Source organism: Juglans microcarpa x Juglans regia, chromosome 1D, assembly GCF_004785595.1.
Source record: "Juglans microcarpa x Juglans regia isolate MS1-56 chromosome 1D, Jm3101_v1.0, whole genome shotgun sequence".
Classification (NCBI taxonomy): Eukaryota; Viridiplantae; Streptophyta; class Magnoliopsida; order Fagales; family Juglandaceae; genus Juglans; species Juglans microcarpa x Juglans regia.
This window is the reverse complement of record NC_054594.1, coordinates 25,383,103-25,407,890: the sequence shown is the minus strand read 5'-3', so window position 1 is coordinate 25,407,890 and position 24,788 is coordinate 25,383,103. Positions and strand designations below refer to the sequence as shown.

General features: G+C 38.3%; 1 protein-coding gene across 1 annotated transcript in view; it reads right to left on the bottom strand.

Annotated features, from left to right (window-relative positions):
• Positions 1–390: 390 nt before the first annotated feature.
• Positions 391–24,788, bottom strand: part of LOC121254309 (ATP-dependent DNA helicase 2 subunit KU70) — a 41,078-nt gene continuing 16,680 nt past the window's right edge. Inside the window, exons 5-19 of the mRNA XM_041154306.1 lie at positions 11,920–12,025; positions 11,670–11,787; positions 11,473–11,556; positions 11,333–11,391; positions 10,716–10,849; positions 10,549–10,592; positions 9,649–9,725; positions 5,557–5,704; positions 4,765–4,826; positions 3,897–3,957; positions 2,369–2,461; positions 2,173–2,293; positions 1,304–1,406; positions 900–1,086; positions 391–642 (exon numbers count right to left, since the gene is read on the bottom strand). Coding sequence (XP_041010240.1) covers positions 529–642; positions 900–1,086; positions 1,304–1,406; positions 2,173–2,293; positions 2,369–2,461; positions 3,897–3,957; positions 4,765–4,826; positions 5,557–5,704; positions 9,649–9,725; positions 10,549–10,592; positions 10,716–10,849; positions 11,333–11,391; positions 11,473–11,556; positions 11,670–11,787; positions 11,920–12,025 — 1,511 coding nt within the window. The 3' untranslated portion in view covers positions 391–528. The remainder of the gene's footprint in view (positions 643–899; positions 1,087–1,303; positions 1,407–2,172; positions 2,294–2,368; positions 2,462–3,896; positions 3,958–4,764; positions 4,827–5,556; positions 5,705–9,648; positions 9,726–10,548; positions 10,593–10,715; positions 10,850–11,332; positions 11,392–11,472; positions 11,557–11,669; positions 11,788–11,919; positions 12,026–24,788) is intronic.

Below are 24,788 nucleotides of genomic sequence, written 5' to 3'. Positions count from 1 at the left end.
TCAGCACCCCTTTTAAAGAAATAATTAAAATTACTTAAATCTATTATTCTGTTACTTCTAAATTTTTTCCACTTGTCACGAACATGTAACATGCCACATGGATTTGAACGCTGAGTCAGCATTATGCTTCTTTGGGTCTTTTTTTTTTTTTTTTTTTTTTTTTTGAGAGTACCTGACCTGATAAATAACACGTGACAAATGGACAATACTGTTTGTTGATGTAGCGAAAGTGATACCAAGCAAATGTCCCGTTAGAAACAGAACCTCTTGGTCTTGGATCGGTTTCAAAAGCTCAAGGGAGCAATCGGTCCCCCACGAAGAAACATAGGAACTAAAATACTATTGCGTGTGTGTGTCTGTGTGTGAAACAAAAGTACAACAAAAACTATCTTCAAACAAGAGCTACTACATGCACAAACTGATCAAGTACAACATAATCATTCAAAAGGAACAAAAAAATTGCTCCACCATGTCTTTTGTCATAGCTTTAGACACTTTGCAAAGGATGTATTTTGATGCCCAAGTTCCTCACTTTCCCATGTGTGTTAATATCCTGCTGATCAAAGCTTCCTTCTTTCCACCAACAGGAAGCTTGTGTGCTGTCAAGTAGAATTTCAACTCCACCACTGTCAAATCCTTCAGCTGATTGTAACAAAAACACCCCCAATCATCAAGTTATAACTTAAGTCATGATATTTTTCTTATGTTTTCTTTTTTCCTTTTAACCAATAGAATGTCTAGAAGGAAAGCAGCAGTACTCTGCAAATTAAGGTTAGACAGACCCTATTCTAATCTCAATTCCACAAACTTTGCACCTAAGAGTAGGATGTTTTTTCTTTTTTGGCCCAGGAAAAAGCACTAGGATCAAAGCAAGACAACAAAAAAACTTGTAATCTCACCTTCCCACTATCTGCAAGGTCATCCCAATCAAAGTTTGCACACTCCTTAACTGCATTTTCAGCAATTGCTTTTCGTTTTTTGGAGGTCTCACTTGCTTTTCCATTATCCACAAGTTCACTTTCCACATCATCGTTGTCCCCATACACAGAAAGTTTGAATTCTTCCAATGCACTTACCACTCTTGGCCTGCAGCCCGTGCATGCAAAAACAATTTCAAGGTTTTTTTTTTTTTTTTTCCTTTTTATAAGTAACACAACTTCAAGTTAACAGCATTAACAAGCTTTTGTCAAGATACAGGAGAAATACAGAAGTGAGACCGGCAGATTTTTCTCCTTTTGTTCTTTCATTTGGCTGAGACGCAATAGTATGGGGAAAAGGACAGTAAGAAGGTATCAGTCCTAACCTAGACATGCCTTCTTCATCAGGGAGGGTTTCATCGTTTGTTTCTGGTATGTCAAGCTCCTCCAAAGCCAGAGCTTGCAGTACTGCATAGTGCCTCTGCAAGGCTGCAAGAAATTACTCTGTAACACACCATGTAATCCCAAAAAACTCTAGAGATGGAAATAGGCATCATAATCAGCTTCGTGTTCCACTCACTGAAGTAAACATTGCTCGATATATGTTGATTATTATAGCTCATTAATTTGCTAAACCCACTAAACCGATATACTGATTGCAGCTTAATGGTTTCTAACAGTTGGAAATAAAGTATAGCTTTTCTTCCAATATAAACACAATAAAAAAGATTAACTAAAATATCTTCACAATGACAGATGTTTAGAGGCTTTTTTTTTTTTTTTTTTTATAATAACAGACTCCTCAGTGAGACCAACTCTTGCTATCATTTTTTAATTCTCTGGCATCACCTGGTAAACTTAACAGCGAAACTTAAAACTTCACAATTTCTACACGACATAAATATACTTAATTCTCTTTTTTCATGACTATTGTGATTGTCAAAGTCTATGGATCAGAGGATGAGCCTTTTTTTAACAACATATTTAATAAGTATCAACCATTCCTAAAAAGCGAGACCTTTCAAGTATACTGTTCCACAACTTCAGAAATGTCCTTAATAATTATAAAACAACAGAATAAGTTACAGTATATTGTTGCTCATGCCACCAAAAAATATTTCCTTTCAAGTGACATTCACTTTAAAACATGGCCGAAAAGAGATGCATGATAAACAGCCATTGCAAGAAAATTACACCTTGATTAAAAACCTTAGCTGTTTTAAGTTACAGAACTACCATGTAATAGGCAACATACCAGGGTTAGAAAATTGGCATACTGAAAAATCCTTAAAATCGATCCGTTTCATTAAGGCAGCAGCCTTCATAATTTGATCATCAGTTGCTTTAGGTGTTGCCCCATTTGAATATGAATAAACCTGCAAAATATCACATATTTGTTGTTGATAAGTTTACCAGAAACCCACTCTAATCAACTTAACTATTTCTCTCACCTCTTCGACATGCCTGATGTCTTCAGAGTAAGGAAGATGTATCATGTGCATTCCTGGTGGCTCAATCTGACCACCATGGCTGATAATCTCATCCTGAGAATTCTCAGAGAGAAGAGATTAAAGTCTTGTTATGTAGGTTGATTGTGATTTGAAGACTCCAGACATGTTCTGGAGTAGTTTAAATAAATCGTGGACTCCCAAATAGCATTGTTAAGTAATCGGCGGTTATTCTTCCAAGATCTTAGATAACTGATGACATTATATTATAAGTTTTGGAAGCTGGTTTTGAGTATCAGATGTCAGTTTTCTTCTACTACTCTCTTCTCGCTCTTTGAAATTGAACTTTTTAGGAACTTTGATAACTTACCCTCAAATATTTTTGGGTTATAATTCTTCTTATATCCAAACCTTCACCATTGAAGAACCATATTACGAATCTATTCAAGTTCAATAACTGAGTATGCATGTTTTGATATTGATGAAATACGAAAAATTCTGAACTGCAAAGTTTTTTGTAATAAGTAATAAAAAATTATTAAAAACAAAATGACCTACCCAAGTACACAAGATGTAGACAAGAAAACCACCTAATCAAAATGGAAAGAAAAAGCACCAAACTAAGCCCTAAACCCACCAGGTCCGTCCCCCCCCCCCCCCCCCCCCCCCCCCCCTCTTCTAAGCCCGTAGTAACACAAAACACTACAAATTATGTAATGAACTCCCCTTAAAGCCCGTAGTAAACCTCAATTCAATTAATTTTGGTCCAGGTTTTGAAGAGAGACAAAGAGACGACATGAAGGAAGAAGGCAATTGAGGCTATGCTTGCAGATGTGACTATCATTATTGGTTCTGTTGATATCAAGGGTTCCATTATCACCCTAAGGGCCACCCCTTAACGATGAGACAGACTTCAGTGTATCAAGTGTAATGTTACTGAATTCAGAAAAACTAGTCTCATACATGGGTGATGCGCAAGAATTACTAAATTTATTAACTAAAAGATAATATATATAACTAAGTTAGTTCCATACTATGGATCATCAAACAATAAATAGAACCTTTAAATGAGTGCTAGAACCTTTACAGAGTGTCAATAATAGCACCTTGATCTCCAAAATTTAGTTAAGCACATTAATCCACGCTCCTCCCAATCTCTTTTGTTTTTAAGTTAATGATGGGAAAATTGACGAACTTTGTTCTAGTGGAGAGAGGGACCAAGAGCTCTTTATATACAGTGCCAAATTATCATGGCCATCAAGAGTCATAACTATAATCTCTTAAATGTCCTTTAAAATTCAATTTTTATGAATCTATTGATTACAAAATTAGAAAGGCATGATTGAGAAACCAACAAGGTGTGTGTTAGGAAAACCAAAAGATTCTACCAACTTTAAACGAAAATTAGTAACTCGATTAGATATATAATTGTTCATTTCATAGCTTATGCATAATTTATTTTTCATTCAATAGATAATAGACAATAACGTGTATCAATATACAGACTTTTTTGAAAGTATTAACACCTTACTTGAGCAATAAGAGCAACCAACTGAGGACGAGATGAACTGCCATAAAATGCCAGTGCAAACCTGAAAAAAGTAAAAAACTTTAAAGTTTCAATATAATGCGCAACTTTTTGCACCGACTCTACCTTTAATACCATCCAACATCAGCCCATAAAAAGTAATCAAGAGGTCTAATACAATTCAATTGAAATAGCCAACCAGGCATCAAGAATGCATGAAGTTTGCACTTCTGCAAGCACCATGCTAATGTTATTGTTTGGGGGGGGGGGGGGGGGGGGGGGGGGGGGGGGGGGGGGGGGGGTAGTGTCACCAAATATCACCGGCATTAAAATGGTATACATTTTCCAAGTAAAACTCTACAGGGCATAATAAACATTATTCTTTATTTTATTTTATTTTATATGTAGTTCTTTATTCTGTTCATAGCTCAACCAAGAAATCCAAGTAGAGAATTTTGATATGATAATTCCAGGCACGTGGTGCAGAAAAAAAAAAACTAAAATAAAATAAAAACTCTGATGGGAAGTGACTACCAAATCTTCTTTATTTAAATCCGCAAACTGAAATAGTATCATTGCAGGTAAAGGTAGCATTCATAAATGTGTTACAGGAAATCCAGAGGAATAATAACAAAATGTCAATCATGATGAGAACACAATATGATGTGCTTGGTTAAAACCCTTTTTTCACTTGATAAAATTATATCTTGCTTACCAAAAAAAAAAAGGATGAGACCACGAAGTTGTGACTATTGAATACAAAAGATGATAACGGCATATATAACCACAAGCAATCTAAGTACGGGATGGTGGTCAAAGTTAGAAAAATAGTACCATAGTAGAATAAAGCATTGTATGTTATGGTACTAACCGCTTGAGCCGTAACATGGATCTATGCAGGGCAATGAAAATGCAAGTGCTACCTATCACTTCCTGCAATAAGAACCACCATAAACTACAGGAAACAGTTGTCAAGGTAACAGACAAGCAAAGGTCATTCATATATGCATTTACATACTATCTATATAGTGACGCTACTGCCATTTATATGAATACAAAAGAGATCTCTATTGCAGAAGATGTTCTCTGACCAGCAAGACAGAAAGGACAAGGGACGATCATTATCTTCTTGAAGACAAATGAGTAATTATCCAGTAGTTATATCAAATATTACGGGCAATTCATATTTAATATAACCACTGGATAATTACTTTCAAAACTCTCTCTCAAATATTTTAGGATGAAACATTATGCCCAAAAAAATATTTTTCTTCTCTAGTGCACAAAGATTCAAGTTATGTATCTGTTGCATACAATATGTAGGGTGTTAGTAAGAAGGGTATAAGTATTTTTTTTTTTTCTGAATAATCTCTCTCTCTCTCTCCCCTGTAGATTTTCCCTCAGTTACAAGAATAATTAATTTGTTTTCAGAGGACACAATTTGACACAATTTTATAAATATGTGGTTTATCTGTTGAACCCATGACCTAAGTACCTCACATCGTGAAAATCCACATATACACCACATTTACAAAAAAAAAAAAAAAAAGAATCATGATGAGCAGATGTTTTCAATTATCAATTAATAAAGTAAAACAGAAAAAGTAGCACATCAGCGCAAACAGACATTGCAATAGTATCAAAGAATTAAAACAAAAGCAACCTCATCACTTGGAAAAACAAACGTTGATGGCCTCAAGTTGTGATGATCTTTCAAGCAACTTAATGGCTTGAATCCTAGAAGGTGAAGATTTCCAGTTGTAACTCTTTTTATCTCTGATAGCTCCTCCACTGAAAATGTAATATTCTCACTAGAGACAGATGAAACAGTTAAGACTGAAATTTCAAGAAGAAACCTAACATGACAACAGCTAAAATAAGATGAGAAAACACGTCAAGTATCTACTTGCATATGATAACTAAAATGATGTCATGAAAGCCAACTCCATGGATAGCATGGATTACAGCTACGGCTAGATTAATTAAAGAGAACACTTTATTTGAAGGTAAGGCCAGAAGGGAGTCAAAAACCATGTTTAATAAGTGTTAATTGATCTCCGGGGACAAAAATGTGCTACAGTTTTCAGAAGAATGGTTGGCTTGGTTGAGATAACTTCATGAAACTCTTTAGTGAATATTTCACCGTGTGGAAAAGTTGAGTGGTGACTTTCCTTGGAATAGCATTTGAAGATGTAAGGTACCTCTTAAGGTAGCTTTCTTTCATTAGACTGCTTCCCATGGGAAAATCCTCAGCATTGACAAACTGAGGAAACATGGCCTTATTGTCATGAACTAGTGCTACTTGTGCAAAAATAATGGGGAAACGGTGGATCATTTGTTATTACATTGCAAAGTGTCCAGGTTCTTGTGGGATGATATCTTCTACCGGACTGGTGTGGCATGGGTTATGCCTAGAAGGACGATGGATATTTTTGAGTGTTGGAGAGGGTTTAGGGGTAATACCATTATATCCATATCGCTACGGTATGGAAAATTATTTGTCTTTGTATTATGTGGTGTCCTTGGATGGAGACATTGGAGAGAAATGGTCGTTGTTTTGAAGATCGGAGCGTTCCTTGGATGAACTTAAGAGATTCTTTTTCAGCATGCTATTACCTTGGGCTTCTGTCATTGATTGTATTGTGACTAATTTTCAATTAACTTACTTGTATCCATTTCTAGTTCCTAGTTGTTAGGTGTATTCTTTGCATATCTCCTGTGTACTTAGGCTACGCTTTCTTTTTAATAACAAAATTTTAATTTTACCTGTAAAAAAAAAAGTAAAAAGTGGTGACTTTGCAGTCCCTGATTGGTACGTTAGCTTTATATTAATTAAAAACGAAGGCTTAGAGTGACAAGGCAAAATACACACATGGGGCTTCATTATAAGGCCCACTATACTATACTTCTCACTACTAACATTTTCTGGTCAGGTACGTTGTATATTATGGTCATATGTATCAGGGACTTGTAAACTATCTTCCTATGTAGTCTTGCTCAACAACTAGAATTTGTTCCATGTGTTTAGCCAACTAATTCTACCACCCTCTTAGGAATCACCCATGAATTTTTGTATCATTAAATTAGAAACCTTATACAATTTGATCTATCACCTTTATCTATTAAAAAGTCACTCTATATGCCACAGATCATTTTTTATAAAGATATATATTCAAAGCAAAGAGGGGGGGGGGGGGAGCAACCCAAGCACTATTCTCTGTATTGAACACTGTACAGGATGTATTGTCATGAATGTGGTGTAGGGATGAGCTATTTTTACATGACCATGTTTATCCTACAGTATAAACAGAGAAACCAATTTCTGTACTGACTTTACAGTCACAAGATGTTTTCCTATTATTGCACTGTTATTGTTATTGTACTGCTTCTTAAAAAGCCCTGAGCATGAATTACTGTTACTGCTCCTTCTTGGTTACCATTACTATTTCTGGACCTGCCACAGGCGTACTATTACTGGTTCCACCACAGGCGTAAAATTGTGGCTACTATTATTGATATTGTGACTGCTCATGACCTTGGGGTAAGTTTTATCGAGTTACACTACTATGGTATTGGTTTTTGGTCCATCATTGCATTGCTTACAAACTACTGGCTCATGTTCTACGTACTAGTATATGTTCGCTGCTTACAGATTGTTGATAATTCACCTGTTTAACTCTATTATTTTTCAAATGACTTTTTGTGATACCCCATTATAATAAGTGATAAGGATAGGTGGTGTATGGGATCTCACATTGTTTGAGAAGAAGTTTTTGCTCTTTATAATGTTCCAATGAGGCTCTAATTGTATCATTGACTAGTCTTTTTCGAGTAAAGGTCATGTGTAGGGGTGCCAATATGTGACATGTGTAGGGGTGCCAATATGTGACACGACCCGTTAATCCAATACGAACACAACATGATAATAACGGATTTGAGTTTAGTCTTAACGGGTTCGGGTCAAAACGGGTTGATCCATTAAGACACGGTTGTTTAACGGGTTGATAACAGGTCAACCTGTTTTAACCCGTTATAACATGTTATGACCTGTTAAGAAAATTAAAATTACAATTATACCCTTATACCTAAAAGTAAAATTGTTGGGATTTTAATTTCGATATTTTTATTGTTTCGATTGCAATTTTGGAGTAGTTAGTTTTATATTTTTTTATAGATATTGTAATTTTAACATTTATATAAAATTATGCTAAACTTAATCAGGTCAAACGGGTTAATTCCGAATCTGTTCAACCCATTTACATAAACGAGTTGAAACGGGTCGTGTTAACCTATTTCATAGTATTCACTAACAGGTCAAAATGGGTCGTGTCGTGTCAACCCATTATGGTAATGGGTCGTGTTAGGATTTGAGATTTTGACATGATAAGCTTAACGGGTCGTGTTCGAGTTGACCCATATAGTATAGTATAATATACATGCTTTGACACGACACAAATACGACCCGTTAGCACGATTTGACACCCCTAGTCATGTGGCTTGAGCCTTCCATTGGGGCATACAAATGGTATCAAATCCAATGGGACTCTAATTGTATCATTGACTAGTCTTTTTTTAGTATAGGTCATGTGGCTTGAGCCTTCCATTGGAGCGTTACAAATGGTATCAAAGTTTTATCCCAACCAAAAATGTAAGACTTGAGTCATACCACCTATGATGGACTGGCTCAACGAGAACATCGATAATATAAAGGGGATTGGGGGGGGGGGGGGGGGGGGGGGGGGATTGTGACACCTCATTTTGATAAGTGATAATGGTAAATGATGTATAGGATCCCACATTGCTTGGGAACAAAAGCCATGTGACTTGGGCCTTCTATTAGGGCATTACACTTTTTGAGGTTCTACCTGAGGATAAAAAATACGAAGCAAATGGGTGGGACTATTGAGCATGGTAGAATAAGTGCCAAGGGCACAAGTGATTTTAGCATACTGGAATAAGTGCCAAAGGGCACGAGTGAACTTATCAAAGGATTTTCATTAGGCAGATAAATGTTTTCTTGAATGTTATATTGAGATATTTATTCATTTATTGAGATTGTTCTTCTGGAGTTTCATTTTTGCTTAGGAGTTCAATTATGTTTCATTGGAAGAATATTTTTGGAGACAATGAAGTTATATATTATTGAGGTTACCTTATCTTACTTGAAGTTACACTACTATTGTTGATAATTGATTTGAGTGACAGGACTCACCCCCTAACCCTCCGGGTCCAGGGCGTGACACACCTTATAGTGAAGCAAAAGATGATCAATGCTTATTCCACCCTACATACATATACAACACCAATCCATAACTATGACATTCCTCCCTACTTTTCAAGTTGTCCATCATTAAGATCTTTCTCAAAGCTGCCAACCAGATAAAAAAATGCCACCCTGGACAGTGCACTGCTTCTCCAAAGTTTATCATTTCTATACAGTAATGCTTAAACTAGAACTATTTTTCCAGTGTTGCTTCGAATAGATCCCAACACCAAAAAATGTGTTGGAAATTGAGCCCTAATCCTAGTCTGCACTATCATCCCACGAGTATACAATCACGCCTCAAAGGTATCAAACTATGCAATTAATGTCAGTGAAGATCACTTTATGTTTCTTCAGAATGGCGTATTGAGTATTCATTGAGGAAAAGTGTGCAGCAGAGAGGTATTAGTCAAAAAGGATGAAGAACTACAGATTTATTAGCACTGCACTTCTTGTATGATATATTATGATAAACAAAAACAACACGCTTACTTTTTGTAGGACTGATATCGTTTAGGAGGTTCTTGCAACAATGCACCAGTATCGGAACAGAGGAAAGATCTTTCAGTCTGCACAAAGTCAAAACTGATCTTGATTTAAAAATCTGGTTTACATGGTAACTACCCAAATGAAAACAAATGACACATTGAGTGTGAAACACTAGATCAAAATCTTTTCTAATTAGTAGGACAGTTCCCCAACAATCTAACTGTGCTTTTTTAAAAGTAAAATAGTAGATATTTACTCGCAGAAATATAGAAGGCAACTGACAACTAAATTATTCACAGGCAGAGAAGCTAGAATCAGGATAATAAAGTAAAAAGGATTAGTAATTTGAAGAAATGAGCTATTGGGGGCACCAAAAAGATAACTGTCCCTTGGCAACTACCTTGACTGTCACAAGACTTAACCTACACTACCACATCAAGCAATAGGGGAAGAATTACATGCCTTCTAACTATGTTCTTTCAAACTCAAAAGTTCCAAAAGCTCTTCAAAAGATAAAGAAGCCACATGAACTTCAAAGTTGAAAAAGAAATATCATTGGACTAATTTAAATAAACTACAAATAAAGAAATGATTAACAGTATCCTGTCTGGATTCAGGCCATTTTAGAATTAACAGCATTGTATAGATGAGTCGATATACCGTTCCTGACCAATACCCAATTTAACGCTCATTACCACAAAAGCCACATTGGTTATTCTATAATCATCAACTCTCTTGAACACTCAATTCACATCTCTTACAGAATAAATACACGTCATATAAGGGGGTTCCCCAAGACACGTCCTTTCAGGCAGTGGCCACTTGGGCTAACTACGAGTACAGTGTAAATAACTATATTTCTAAGCATCTGCATTCAAAGAAATATAATTCGAGTAATGTCACCTTCAAAGGACGATTGCTGACAGAATCAAGCCAGGTAATTGCTCCTATAAAACCAAGAAGGGGAATTTAAAAAAAACCAAAAAGTTCAGCTATTAACTGTGCATACTAAACATACAGAATCTCACTTTTGCTAAACACCAAAACTTGACTAGAAAATGGTGACATACCTGGAAGAGCAGGGCGTATCAAAGCATAGGAATTCAATTCAATTGATAATCCATTTGCAATAGAAAACGTGATTCTTTTAACTATGCGCTTTTTGAACATACGCTTTCTCAGTTGATCTTTCATATCTTGCAATCTGAAATTGGAATATAGATTTTTTATATCTTCCAAAGCAAATGTATCAATACTTATTTTGATGGTTCTTCAATAGGTAACCCAAGAACTGTTGAAGGTCATATCATCAGCAAGTGTATAGGAAAGGTATATTGCTTTTTCCTTCATGGGAAGCACCAATGTGCAATAAAAAAACAGAAGTTTTGTAGTTCTTTTGTCTAAAGAGTGATTTCCTTTGCATCACAAGACCATGGTTGGTATCACTTCAAAATTGATCATAGATACATAGCAAATATTTTTCTAAGTGCAAATGAAAAAATGCTAAAGGGAAACTAGAACTACAGCTAAAGGGAAACCATAACTACAACACTAATTTAGTTAGATGCATAATGCAACTATGTGAAATGTCATGTGCATAATACAACATTTGGTTCCCCCACTTCTGATGTGATGTCAAAGTCCAGAAAACTAAATAATACCATTAAAAAAAGGATAGGAAACATACTTTTCTACTGTGGAGGGAAAAAACTGAGCAAGGTCATCACCTTCCAATCCACTCAAATCCTGAGATGCACAAGGTTGAACCAGTAAGTAAGGTAACTAGATATCAACATTACTTGAAATCAAAGTGAGCTCTGGCCATACAGCATAGAAAAGAGAAACATTGAACTCCTCATCTGGCCAACTCAAGGGGAGAATTTCGATTGAGATGCCTAGATCTTGTGCATCCTGGAGAGAGAGAGAGAGAGAGAGAGAGAGAGAGAGAGAGAGGGGGAGAATGATTTAAAAAGGATAGCATATTAAAGAAAATAATAAAGTAGGAAACATCTGCAAATCAGTACTTTAGCTCGCTGCAATGTGGTTCTTGTCATATCTATTTTTGTTGCTCCCTTGACATTCCCAAAAGGATCATCTTCATTTGTAAACAGAAGTATCCGTTTATCAGCCATCTTTGCAGATCTGAGATAGTAATGTGTTGATTGTTATAAGATACTATATAGATGGGAGTCTTAGGAAATAAAATCAAATTCAAGTAAAAAAACACAAAATATTTGCCACAGAAAATCAACAGTGGTAATGAAGTAGAGTTACCCTTTACGCAGCAGTGCTTGTGCTACCCAAAGAGCATTGTAAAGAGAATTTTCTCGAGTCCCAGACACAATACCATACTGACTCCCAATTTCTTTCATAAATCTTTCTGCAAGAAAAAGATTCCAAGAATCAGGCAGGCCTTCATTAATCCATCAAAGAGGCAAGTAGCAAGTAGAACCTCTCTCATTGCAATACAAGCAATACTAACCAGTATCCTCAAAGCTCAAAAGATTATCTACGCAAACATTATTTCAATGCCAAAAAACAGTTTATGCTAGTGATAGAGAAGGATTAGTTGTTTTCTTTGAGAACAAATATAATATTTCAAAAAGAGAAGTGCTACAACCACAAAGAAATCCCACAAAAGTAAACTCACAAACTAACGTGACTTCATACAATACATTCGATCTACTTTACAATAAGGCTTCGTTTGGTTACATAAATTATCTCATCTCATCTCATCTAATCATTACAACTTTCTCAACCTCTCACACAAAATACAATAAACAATTCAAATTTTTCAAGTTTTGGGATTTGAAAAAGTTGATTTGTTTATTATATTTTGAGTGGGAATTTGGAAAAGTTGTAATGATAAGATGAGATGAGATGAAACACTTTCACTATCCAAATGGGGCCTTAGTAAACATATCTGCGAGTTGATTTGAAGACTTCACAAAAGGTGTAGAAATGTCACCACTTGGTATCTTATCCCAAATGAAATGACAATCAATCTCTATGTGTTTAGTCCTCTCATGGAACACATGATTAGAGGCAATATGCACTGCAGCTTGATTATCACAAAATAACTGAAGAGGGACAGAAGCTGGAAACCCAATCTCTTGAAGGAAGTGTTGCAACCATGTCAGCTCACTAGTAGTGTGAGTCATTGTCTTGTATTTAGCTTCTTCACTAGACCGAGCTACTATTGCTTGTTTCTACTCTTCCATGTAACCAAGTTACCTCCCACAAAGATACAATATCTAGTAGTAAATCTTCTATCTGAAGGAGATCCTACCCAATCAGCATCTGAAAAGGCTTCAACTCCAAGATGTCCATTTGGTCGATACAACAATCCAAGGCCAGGAACTCACTTAAGATAATGAAGAATATGAATTGCAGCATTCCAATGTGAGACCTTGGGCATTGTAAAAATTGACTCGGTACACTCACTACATAAGAGATGTCTGGTCTAGTGATTGTGAATAATTCAATTTCCCAACAAGTCTTTGATACCTACCTGGATCTCCAAACAACTCATATTCCTCTTTCAAGAATTTACGATTTGGGTCCAAAGGAGTGTCAATAGGTCGTGCACCCAACATGCTAGATTCTTCCAAAAGGTCAAGCACATATTTCCTCTGAGATAGCTTGATACCTATTTTAAATCTACTAACTTCAATTCCAAGGAAATATCTAAGCTTACCCAAGTCTTTTGTCTAAAACTGATCATGTAAAAACTGTTTCAGCCTAAAAATTCTAGCAGAGTCACTGTCATCCACATATACAACCAACAAAATGTGACCTACATCACTATGTAGGTGAAATACCGAATGGTCTGTTTGGCATCTATTAAGACCAAATGTCAATACAGCATCAGAAAACCTCCCAAACCATGCTCGAGGAGATTGTTTCAAACCATATAATGTCCTTGTTAACTTGTATACAGTACCCTGATACTCCCCCTAAGCAATAAACCCAGGTGGTTGCTCCATATAAACTTCTTCATGCAAGTTGCCATGTGGAAATGCATTTTTAACATCCAGCTGAAATAAGGGCCAATCTATATTAGCAGCAAGAGAGATCAACACTTGAACATAGGAGATTTTGACAACTAGGGAGAAAGTCTCCTCGTAATCAATGCCATATGTTTGAGTGTAACCCTTAGCAACCAAGTGGGCTTTCAGACGTTCCACAGAACCATCAAGATGAAATTTAATTGTATATACCCATTTACAACCAACAGGTTATTTACCAGGTGGTAGTGGAACAAGATCCTATGTCCCATTATGGTGAAGAGCATTCATTTCATTTTTCATAGTTTTCCTCCATCCCGAATCAGATAAAGCATCCTAAACTGTCTTAGGAACATAAAGTTTTGAAAGTTGAGAACTAAAACATGAGAATGAAGGAGGTAAGGCATGATATGAGACAAATTGGCTAACCGGATGTTGCGTAACACAAGAACGAGTACCTTCGCAGAGAGCAATAGGTGGATAGTCTAAAGTACTAAGTAACTCAAGATCTAAAGATGGAGACACAGTTGGTGAAGGCATGGGAGCCTACGGCCACAAGCGATGCGAGTAAACCTGTAAAGGAATTGGGGAAGGCACTAAGGAGGGTTGCGTAAGACTGGGTGAGTGTGAAGGAGAAAGTGTAAGAATAGGTAATGGTAAAGGATCACACTCAACACTCGAAGATGTGTCCGACAAATAGGGTAAGGACTCAACGAAGGTAACATCAGCACTCGTGAAGTAGAGTCTAAGAACAGGACTAGCAGCGATAACATTTTCGAGTCCGGGAATAACCAACAAAAAAACACTTGGTAGAACGTGGATAAAGCTTATCAAAGCCTGGGCCAAGGTTATGAACATAGCAAACACACCCAAAGATTTTTGGAGGGAGAGAAAATGGTGGAGATGAAGGGAACAAAATGGAGAAGGGCGAAGAACCATCAAGAACTGATGAAGGCATACTATTAATAAGGTGACAAGTAGTAAGAACACCATCACTCCAAAAACGTTTAGGAACATGCATGTGCAGTAAAAGAGCTCGGGTTACATCTAACAAATGACGATTTTTGCGTTCAACCACCCCATTCTGTTGGGGTGTACAGGAAAATGAAGTTTGATAAACAATTCCTTTATTACTTAAGTAGCAAAAGCACTAGATTGATATTCTCTAGCATTATCAACAAATGTGACAAAATACTGAAACTTATTTGATTCAATGTTGATTGGTCTCCATATATCAAAGTGAACCAATTCAAAAGGACTCGATGCTCGTTTATCAACTCGGGATACAAAAGACACACGATGATGTTTACTAAGTTGTCATGCTTCACAAGGAAAGGGAGACACATTTCCTAAATTCCTAACTTGACGCTTCAAAAGGGAAAGAGAGGAGTGACCAAGGCGACAGTGTCATTCATAAGCAAATGATGTGGAGGATGTAAGGGCTCAAATGGGTGACTGTTTAACATCAAGATAATGTAGACCACCAGCTTCATGCCTCATACCAATGATGTTCCCCATCTTGAGATTCTAAAAGATACATGAAGAGGGATAAAAGGTCACTGAACATTGAAGACTTTGAGTAATCTTACTAATGGACATCAAACTAAATGGAAAATTGGGAGCATATAGAACAAATGACAAGGATATAGAGAGTCGATGAGCTTAGTGGATCCAATGCCTGTAACCTTAGCAAGAGAGCCATTAGCAAGAGTAACACTTTTTGGAGATGTCACGGTACCTAACTTAGATAAGGCAGAGGACAAACTGGTCAGATGTTCATTAGTTCCTGAATCAATGATCCATGGATCTTGCGTGCGACCACAATGGGTGCACTTACGAGATTCTCGACCTCAAGTGCGATTACCTTTGGCATCACGTCCCCCACGCAGACCTCGAGTGGCATCAGGCAACCGTGGCTCAAATTCACACAAAAATCACATTCAACTTGGACACAGAAAATTCACACAGAATATTAAGGGGATGTTTGGAAGTAGTTTTCATCTCATCCCATCTTATTTCCTTCCCAAAAATCACTCAAACACAAACGCTTTCAAACTAATCATTACAACTTTCTCAAACTTTCAAACAAAAAACAATTCAACTTTTTCAAATCCCAAAACAAAAATTATATTAAAAATTTATATTTTAACAATATTTTAACTTTATAATATTTTTTATTTAACTTTTTCTCTTTTTTCCCAAAATCCCATAAAACATTAACTCAAACTATCTCACTACTATTCATAAACTATCTTATTACTATTCACAAAATTCTTATCCCATCTCATTCTCCAAGCATCCCCTAATAGGTTTGGCAAGTGAGATTAGACAAAATCTTCATCTCATCTCATCTCATCATTACAACTTTTTCAAATTTTCATACAAAGTATAATAAACAATTCAACTTTTTCAAATCCCAAAACAATAATAATGTCAAAAAATAATATTTTAAACTTTCATATAAAACCAAAAATTGTCATCTCACTATCCAAACCTATCCTAAGTATGGATAACAAAACCGAAGAAAAAATCTGTAAAACTAGAAATCCAGCTCAAGGACCCGAAAATCAACTTGAAAAACCAAAGCTTCTTTTTTTATAAGTAAATCAGAATCTTTATTGAGTAGGATGAAACTAGGCAATGCCCAAGTACACAAGAAGTATACAAAGTGAGACACCTAATTACATTCTATTAAGCTGAAAAGAAGATAGGAACTCATGAACATTCGCACCCTTCAATACAATAGCAGAAAACCACTGTAAAAGAGAGAATATAAAAAAATTCCAGATTTCCCCCATTGTACACTCCTTGTTGTTAAAGCACCTATCATTCCTTTCCGACCATATACACCACATTAAGCACAAAGGTATCATTCGCCACATTGCTGCCAATTGAGCACTATTATGCTTCTTGTTCCAGCACGCTAGTAGTTCCACCACACTCCTAGGCATGACCCAACTCAGCCCGGCTCTATTGAGGATACCATCCCATAACCAGCCACCTCACAATGTAGAAGCAAATGATCTATAGATTCCCCATTCCTTTTACACATATAGCACCACTCTATGACCACCATACCCCGCTTCCTCAAATTCTCAATTGTCAAGATCTTCCCAAGCGCAGCTGTTCAAGTAAAAAACGCAACTCTAGACGACACTGAGACCTTCCAAATACTCTTTCACGGAAAGAATGTGGACGGCTGGCCTGTCAAAACCTTGTAGAAGGACTTAACTGTAAACTTTTTTCTCCCCGTGTGAATCCACAACATACGGTCACCCGCATTTCCTCCTAAGTTTGCTGATTACAAGTAGTTGTAAAAATCTGCCATCTCATCAAGTTCTCCATCCTGAGCATTTCTAGTAAACGTGGCATTCCAAGTAACCGTCCCGTTGGCACGACACAAAACATCTGAAACTGCAGCTTGTTGATTTCCAGCCAAATTAAATGCAGCTGGAAAAGCAATGGAAAGAGGACTCCCTCCACTCCAAACATCGAACCAGAAACAAGTTCTTGCATTCTAGGAGATTATTTTGTATTTACTTTCCATTTCTATGCATTCAATATTAATTGTAATTGATATGTAATTATTTCAAACAATATGTAAATCACTATAAATGGAAAATACTCAACACTTCAAATGTGTGGTGGTTTCATCAAATCCTCTAATGGTATCACGAGCCACTCTAGATTAACATCCTAAATTCGATCCCCTCATCCTCCCTCCCAATGGCTACCGAAACCTCCCCCACCCTTCTCCCTTTCAACACCTTAATTCATATGGTCACCATCAAACTCTCCTCCACCAACTATCTCCTATGGAAGAGACAACTCATTCCCTTCTTGAGAGCCAAGATTTATTAGGCTATGTTGATGGAACCATTGTACCGCCCCCTAAGTTTGAACCTGCCAACTCTCACACGCCAAATGACAAACACTTGGCGTGGAAAGCTGCTAACCAACGCCTCTTCAGCCTTCTACTTTCCTCCCTCACCGAGGAGGCCATGGCAGAGGTTGTTGGCCTCTCCACTGCACGCGACGTCTGGCTCGCCCTAGAGAACACTTTCAATCACCGATCAAAGGACCGTGAAATTCGTCTCAAAGACGATCTCTAGTTGATGAAGCGCAGCACTAGACCTATTGCCGCCTACGCCCGAGCTTTCAAGGTCCTCTGTGACCAACTCCATGCGATTGGCCGGCCTATTGATGACACCGATAAGGTGCATTGGTTCCTTCGTGGTCTCAACGTCGACTTCTCCAGCTTCTCCACCGCGTAAATGGTGCTTACCCCTCTCCCATGTTTTGCAGATTTAGTCTCCAAAGCTGAGAGCTTTGAGCTCTTCCAAAAGTCCCTTGAGACCACTGCTCCTCCAGCCGCAGCGTTCACCGTTGCTCATCATGGTCCTGAGTAGTCGAACCAACGAAGCTCCATCCGTAACTCCCATGGCCGAACTAGTGGCCATGGCCGTTCCTAAGCAAATCGCGGTCGAGCTCACTCTGGCCAAGGGCACCGCCCTCCCCGCTGCCAAATCTGCGGCCAAGATGGTCACTATGCTGACCGGTGCAACCATACATATGCACGCAGTGATTCCAGCGAGCCCAACGCGCAGCTTGTTGAGGCGTTCACAGGTTCATGTTCCCTAAATGGACTTGAGGCCTCTAATTGGTTCTTGGACACTGGGGCTTCAGCCCATATGTCCAATGACCCTTCCACTTTGGATCAATCCACTCAATACACGAGTAAGGACTCAGTAATTGTAGAGAATGGTGCCTCCTTACCCATTACACATACTGGTATCCTCTCTCCTACCCCAAATCTTCATTTATTAGATCTCTTAGTTGTTCCTCACCTCACCAAAAATCTTCTTTCCATTAGTAAATTAACATTTGATTTTCCTTTATCTATTACATTTACTAATAATCTTTTCACTGTTCAGAATCGTCAAACAGGAAGGGTGGTGGCAACCGGTAAGAGAGATCAAGGCTTATATGTGCCGGAGCGTGGAAACTCTGCTTTTATTTCTTACCTTAAAAATAAATCTCTCCATGTTTCATATGATTTATGGCATGCTCGCCTTAGACAAGTGAATCATTCTATTATCTCTTATTTAAATAAAAAAGGACATCTTTATCTCACATCTTTATTGCCCTCTCCAACATTGTGTAGTACATGCCAACTTGCGAAAAAGCATCATTTGCCTTTTTCATGTAATGAACATAGATCGCCTCATGTGTTAGAGCACTCTCATTGGATTAGCCAAAGTTAAAGGACATATTTGATGAATGTAAGAGAAATTTGACGTTTAGCTATTCCATTCACATAAATCTCCACATTGAAATAGCTATTTTTTCATTATATAATAATAAAATAATATAAGATGAATTTGATTTTGGTTATTCACATCAAATCTCCACATTAGATTATACATTTATTCATTATATAGTAATGAATAACTAATTATTTCAAAAATGTTTAATTTTTTTAATTATTAATTTATTTTATTTTATCATATTTACCTATTCTACCTATTATATATTAATTAATAATCATATTCTTATTAAATTAATATATCACTAACTCAAATTAATATATCAATTTTGATAAAATATGTGATAGAAAGAAAGGGAGAGAGAAATAATTAATAAAATATGTATTTGATGTATGTACAGTAACTTTCAAATTTGAAAAAACTTTTGAAAGTCACTGTAGCTAAATTCTAAATATTTAGAATTTAGCTAATCCAATGTGAGCATATTTTGCTCTCTAATAGCTAAATACTCATTGGATTTAGCTTTTAGCTAATCCAATGAGTGCTCTTAGATCTTATTCATTGCGACATATGGGGCCCTTCCCCCGTCAAATCAAATTTGGGATTTACCTATTATGTTCTATTCATTGATGATTATTCTCGGTTTACCTGGCTTTATCCTTTGAAATTCAAATCTGACTTTTATGATGTCTTCACTCAATTTCAAAAATTTGTAGAAGATCAATATTCAGCTCATATTAAGATTTTTCAAAGTGATGGTGGTGCCGAATTTACTAGCAATTGCTTCAAAGCTCATCTTCATAACCACAACATTCATCATCAACTTTCATGTCCATATACACCCACCCAAAATAGTCACGCTGAATGAAAGCACCGTCATGTAACTGAGATCGGCTTGGCTCTTCTTTTCCACTCCCACCTTTTTACCCGTTTCTGGGTTAACCCCTTCAGCACTGCAGCTTACATCATCAATTGTTTGCCCACCCCACTTCTTGGAGTTAAGTCACCGTTTGAGCTCTTATATGTTCCTCTCCGAATTATGAAAAGTTGCATTCCTTTGATTGTCGTGTTTATCCTTGCTTGCGTGATTATATGCCTAACAAATTTTCTCCTCGTAGTATTCCCTGCATTGTTTTGGGGTACAGTCCCTTTTACAAAGGGTTTCGTTGCCTTGATCCGCACACCTCTCGGCTATATCACCCGACATGCCCAGTTTGATGAAAATCATTTCCCTTTCATGGATACCTCTCAGGCTCAACCCATTTCCTCTCCATTTCCTCTCTACAGTTTTCCAACTTTCTGGAACCCCATCTTCTTCATGCAGACCCCCATCCTCTTCCTCTGATCTCCATTCCCCACACATTACTCAATCCGAATCTACCCCGTGTGCTATTTGTAATGATCCAGTGGATGAGTCTTTGCAGGCTATTGATTCTTTTGCAAGTCCCTCCTCGCCATCACCTGATTCTAGCCCGCTTCCCACCGAGCCATGCACCGCTCCTCAAGCTCCTACTCCTGCATTTCCAATGGGTTCTCACCCTATGCTCACACGAGCCAAATCTGGTATTTTCAACACTCGTCATCCAACGAACCTTCATATCTTGGGCTCCTCTGGACTTATGTCTGCTCTTGTTGCCTCTACTGAGCCTAAAGGATTCAAATCTGCTACTAAGAATCATTTTTGGCTTGCCGCCATGGATGAAGAAGTTCAAGCCTTGCAAACCAGTTGGACCTGGATCTTGGCCCCTCAACCTAAAAACACCAACATTGTCTGCTCCAAATGGGTGTTCCAAACCAAATATCTACCTGATGGATCCATTGAGCGTCTCAAAACCCGCCTAGTTGCCAAGGGCTATATACAGGTACCTGGTCTTGACTACACCGACACCTTTAGTCCTGTTATCAAAGCTACCACTGTTCGTGTTATACTTTCTATTGTTGTGACCAACAAATGGCCTCTTCGACAACTTGACGTTAAGAATGTGTTCCTCAATGGTACTCTCACTGAAAATGTTTATATGGAGCAGCCTTCTGGTTACATTGATCCTCGCTTTCCTAATCATGTCTATCAGTTGAAGAAAGCTCTCAATGGTCTAAAACAAGCTCCTCGTGCCTAATTTCAGCACTTAAACTCTTTTCTTGTTCAACTTGGATTTTCTTGCAGCCATGCTGACACTTCTCTATTTGTTTTTCATGAGCAGTCTGACATTATCTATTTGCTTCTTTATGTTGATGACATTATTGTTATTGGCAACAACTCCTCTCTTCTTAACAGCTTCACTTGAAGCTCAATTTTGAGTTTGCCACTAAGGATTTGGTTTCCCTTAGTTACTTTCTTGGTCTTGAAGCTTCCTCAACTGCAGATGGTCTTTTCATCAGCCAGCTGAAGTATGCATGGGATATTCTCACAAGGGCTCAGTTACTTGACATCAAACTAGTCCACATCCCCATGGTTGTTTCCCAACATTTGTTTGCTGATGGTCCTCTGTTCTTGAATCCCACTCTCTACAGATCTCTAGTCGTCGCCCTCCAATACTTGACCGTCACGCGCCCAGACATTTCCCATGCTGTCAACTCTGTCAGCCAATTTCTGCACGCTCCAACTGCAGATCATTTTCTTGCTGTTAAGCGTATTCTTCGCTATGTCAAAGGCACCCTCGACTTTGGCCTCAATTTTCGCCCATCTGCAACTCATGATGCTCTAGTTGCTTATTCTGATGCGGACTGGGCCAGATGTCCCGACACTCGTCGTTCTACTTCTGGCTACTCCATTTATCTTGGCGACAATCTGGTTTCTTAGAGTGCCAAGAAGCAACCTACTATATTCCATTCCAGCTGTGAATCTAAGTATCATGCCCTTGCACACACTGCAGCCGAGCTTCTTTGGCTTATACGCCTTCTTCATGATCTACAGGTGTCAATTCCACAGCGGCCTCTTCTCCTGTGAGACAATAAAAGCACCATTTTTTTTAGCTCCAACCCCGTTTCTCACAAGCGAGCAAAGCATGTTGAATTAGACTACCATTTCCTTCAGGAACTTGTTGTCGCTGGCAAACTTCAGACTCAATATGTCCCCTCTCACCTACAGGTTGCCAACATCTTCACCAAAAGTATTCCTCGACCACTTTTTGAATTTTTCCGATTCAATCTTCACGTTTGTTCCAATCCAACGCTCAGCTTGCGAGGGGGTGTTGAGGATACTTTACCTTGATCTAAGGCTTGACATACGTGACACAGCTAACCCTTAATTCTAGGAGATTATTTAGTATTTACTTTCCATTTCTATGCATTCAATATTAATTGTAATTGATATGTAATTATTTCATACAATATGTAAATCACTATAAATGGAAAATACTCACCACTTCAAATGTGTGGTGGTTTCATCAAATCCTCTCACCCCACCTCAAACCTAATATATTTTTCAAAGGTGTTCCACCCCTTTCTAATAAATTTCCATAGACTTACTCCATAAGACCCCCTACCCTCCTTAGAACACCATCCCCCCCACTCACTACCATACTTATGGTCAATAACTTCCCTCCAGAATGAATTCCTTTCCATAGGATACCTCCACAACCACTTTCCTAGGATTGCTTTGTTGAAAATGCTCAAGTTTCTCACCCCTAGCCCACCGTTCGCAATCGAGCAGCTCACCCTTTGCCAACTAACAAGGTGAAATTTAATATCCTCCCCCATGCCACCCCACAAGAAAGCCCTAAACAACTTTTCGATTTGGTTTGCCACTCCCACCGGGATTGGGAAGAGAGAAAGCTAGTAAGTGGATAGGTTGGAGAGAGTGCTTTTGATAAGTGTTATCCTTCCCCCTTTTGATAGGTAGAGTCGCTTCCACCCCGACAATTTTTTCTCAATCTTCTCTACCACCCCATCCCAAATACTCTTTTCTTTAAACGACACCCACAAGGGAAGTCCAAGATATTTCATAAGGAGGGAAGCGATTTTACAACCCAACAAAGAGAGGCAATATTACTCACCTACCCCACCGGTACCAACTCCAACTTCCCCAAGTTCACCTTGAGTACCAAAACAGCTTCAAAACACAACAAAACCGCCCTTAGAGTTTGAATCTGGTCGCTAATAGCATCACAAAAGATAAGTGTATCATCCACAAATAATAAGTGAGAAATGGGTTTAGCCAAGGTTGAGATGTTAAGTATGTATGCATCAGTTTTTTGAACTTTTCTCTCCGTACAAACTTTTCCCTCCCAAAAAACCCTAGCCTCCATCGTCCCTTCAACCTTCTGTCGCCGTCCCACTCTCGTCGGCGGCCTCTCTAAACCCTAGCCTCCATCCTGTGATCTCGCCACCGTCTCTCTCTTGCACAGAGATAACTCCAGTGTCAACACCGACACTCACCCACCCACTCTAGTCCGACGAGTGATTGTGCACCACCGGCATAAACAAGATCGCCGGCCCCTGGCGACTTCGCCGAGAGTCGTCCAGCATTGGCAGGCCTCCGACGACAAGGTTTTTTACTAGATTCGTTTCTGGTTTCTAGTTTTTGTGCTCCGTCATCTCCTCAAGCCACTGATTTGTGTTCTCGACACGTCCACCGACACAAACAAGACCCACGACTCTAGCAAGGGACTTCCGATGCCGGTACCATCTCCGGCGACCGAGTTTTTGAGCAGTCTAGTTTTTTTTCGCCGCGCAGATCTGGTTTTTTCGGGGTCTCACTCCAACAATGGGAAGTTTGATATGGTGAAAGGTGTTTGATCTGGGGAAGTTTAATCGTAGGCATTCTTAGGCTGCGTTTGGATGTTGAACCGAGTTGAGTTGAGTTGAGATGATAAAATATTGTTAGAATATCATTTTTTAATATTATTATTATTTTAGGATTTGAAAAAGTTGAATTGTTTATTATATTTGGTGTTGAAATTTGAAAAAGTTGTAATGATGAGTTAAGATGGGTTTGGGATCCAAACGTACCCTTAAACACCTTTTAATAGAATCAAAGGTTTTTATAGTGTCTATGGAGGGTGGAAAGTATTGTCGTATCACAGAAAAGGGCAGGAAGGTAACCGAAGAGATGATGCTCAGTCATGCCAGTGCTTATTGGCTGGGCAGTACAATGGAATAATGTGTTTTATCGGAGGGAGGGAAAGACTTCTTCAAGACTTATAGGGATGGAATCAAAGCTCTGTTTGTTCATAGGAGGTCGAACGCTTATGGGCATTTTTTGGAAGTAACTGACTATGGTGGTGGTAGGGGGGTTGTGGTCTCTTAGCGATCTCGGAAGGAGTGGAAGGAAAGGGTTGGAAGAGCTTTTCTATAGAGTTAAAACAGAGTTTGGCTAAGAATGCTCCAGTCCTTGCACCACAAACGAATAGAGAGGTAGAGAAGGGGAAGGAGATTGTGAGGCAGTCAAAGTCATATGCAGAGGTGGCGGTGGGTGGTGTAGGGAAGAGGGTGGCAGCTGGCGGTTGAACAAAAACACAAAAAGGGAGGCATGGCAGGGAAACTTTCGGAGGGACTTGGTCTGAAGAGGGAAGGGGCAAGACGCCAATTACCTAAAATGGATAGATGTCAAGGAGACGAGTTGCAGAGGTATCTACATAGTTTAAAAAAGGAGGTAACATGCATGAAGGAGGATTTGAAATTGTTTAGAAAGGAGATAAAGTCTTGGATTTTTAAGATAATCAAAGGTTTGGGCCTGGGCTTGGGCCAACGTTTGAGGCCTCCCAAAATAGGAAAAAGGAAGTCTGCTGGATGTAATAGTTTGAGGCTAGACAAAGGGAAGGCCAAACTTGGGCTGGGCCGCATAAGCCCACTTCGCCTTCCAAACCTGAATGAAGGCCGAAGCTCCATTTGCCCGTGTTTGAGAAGGCTCCACTTCTAGGCCAGTTTC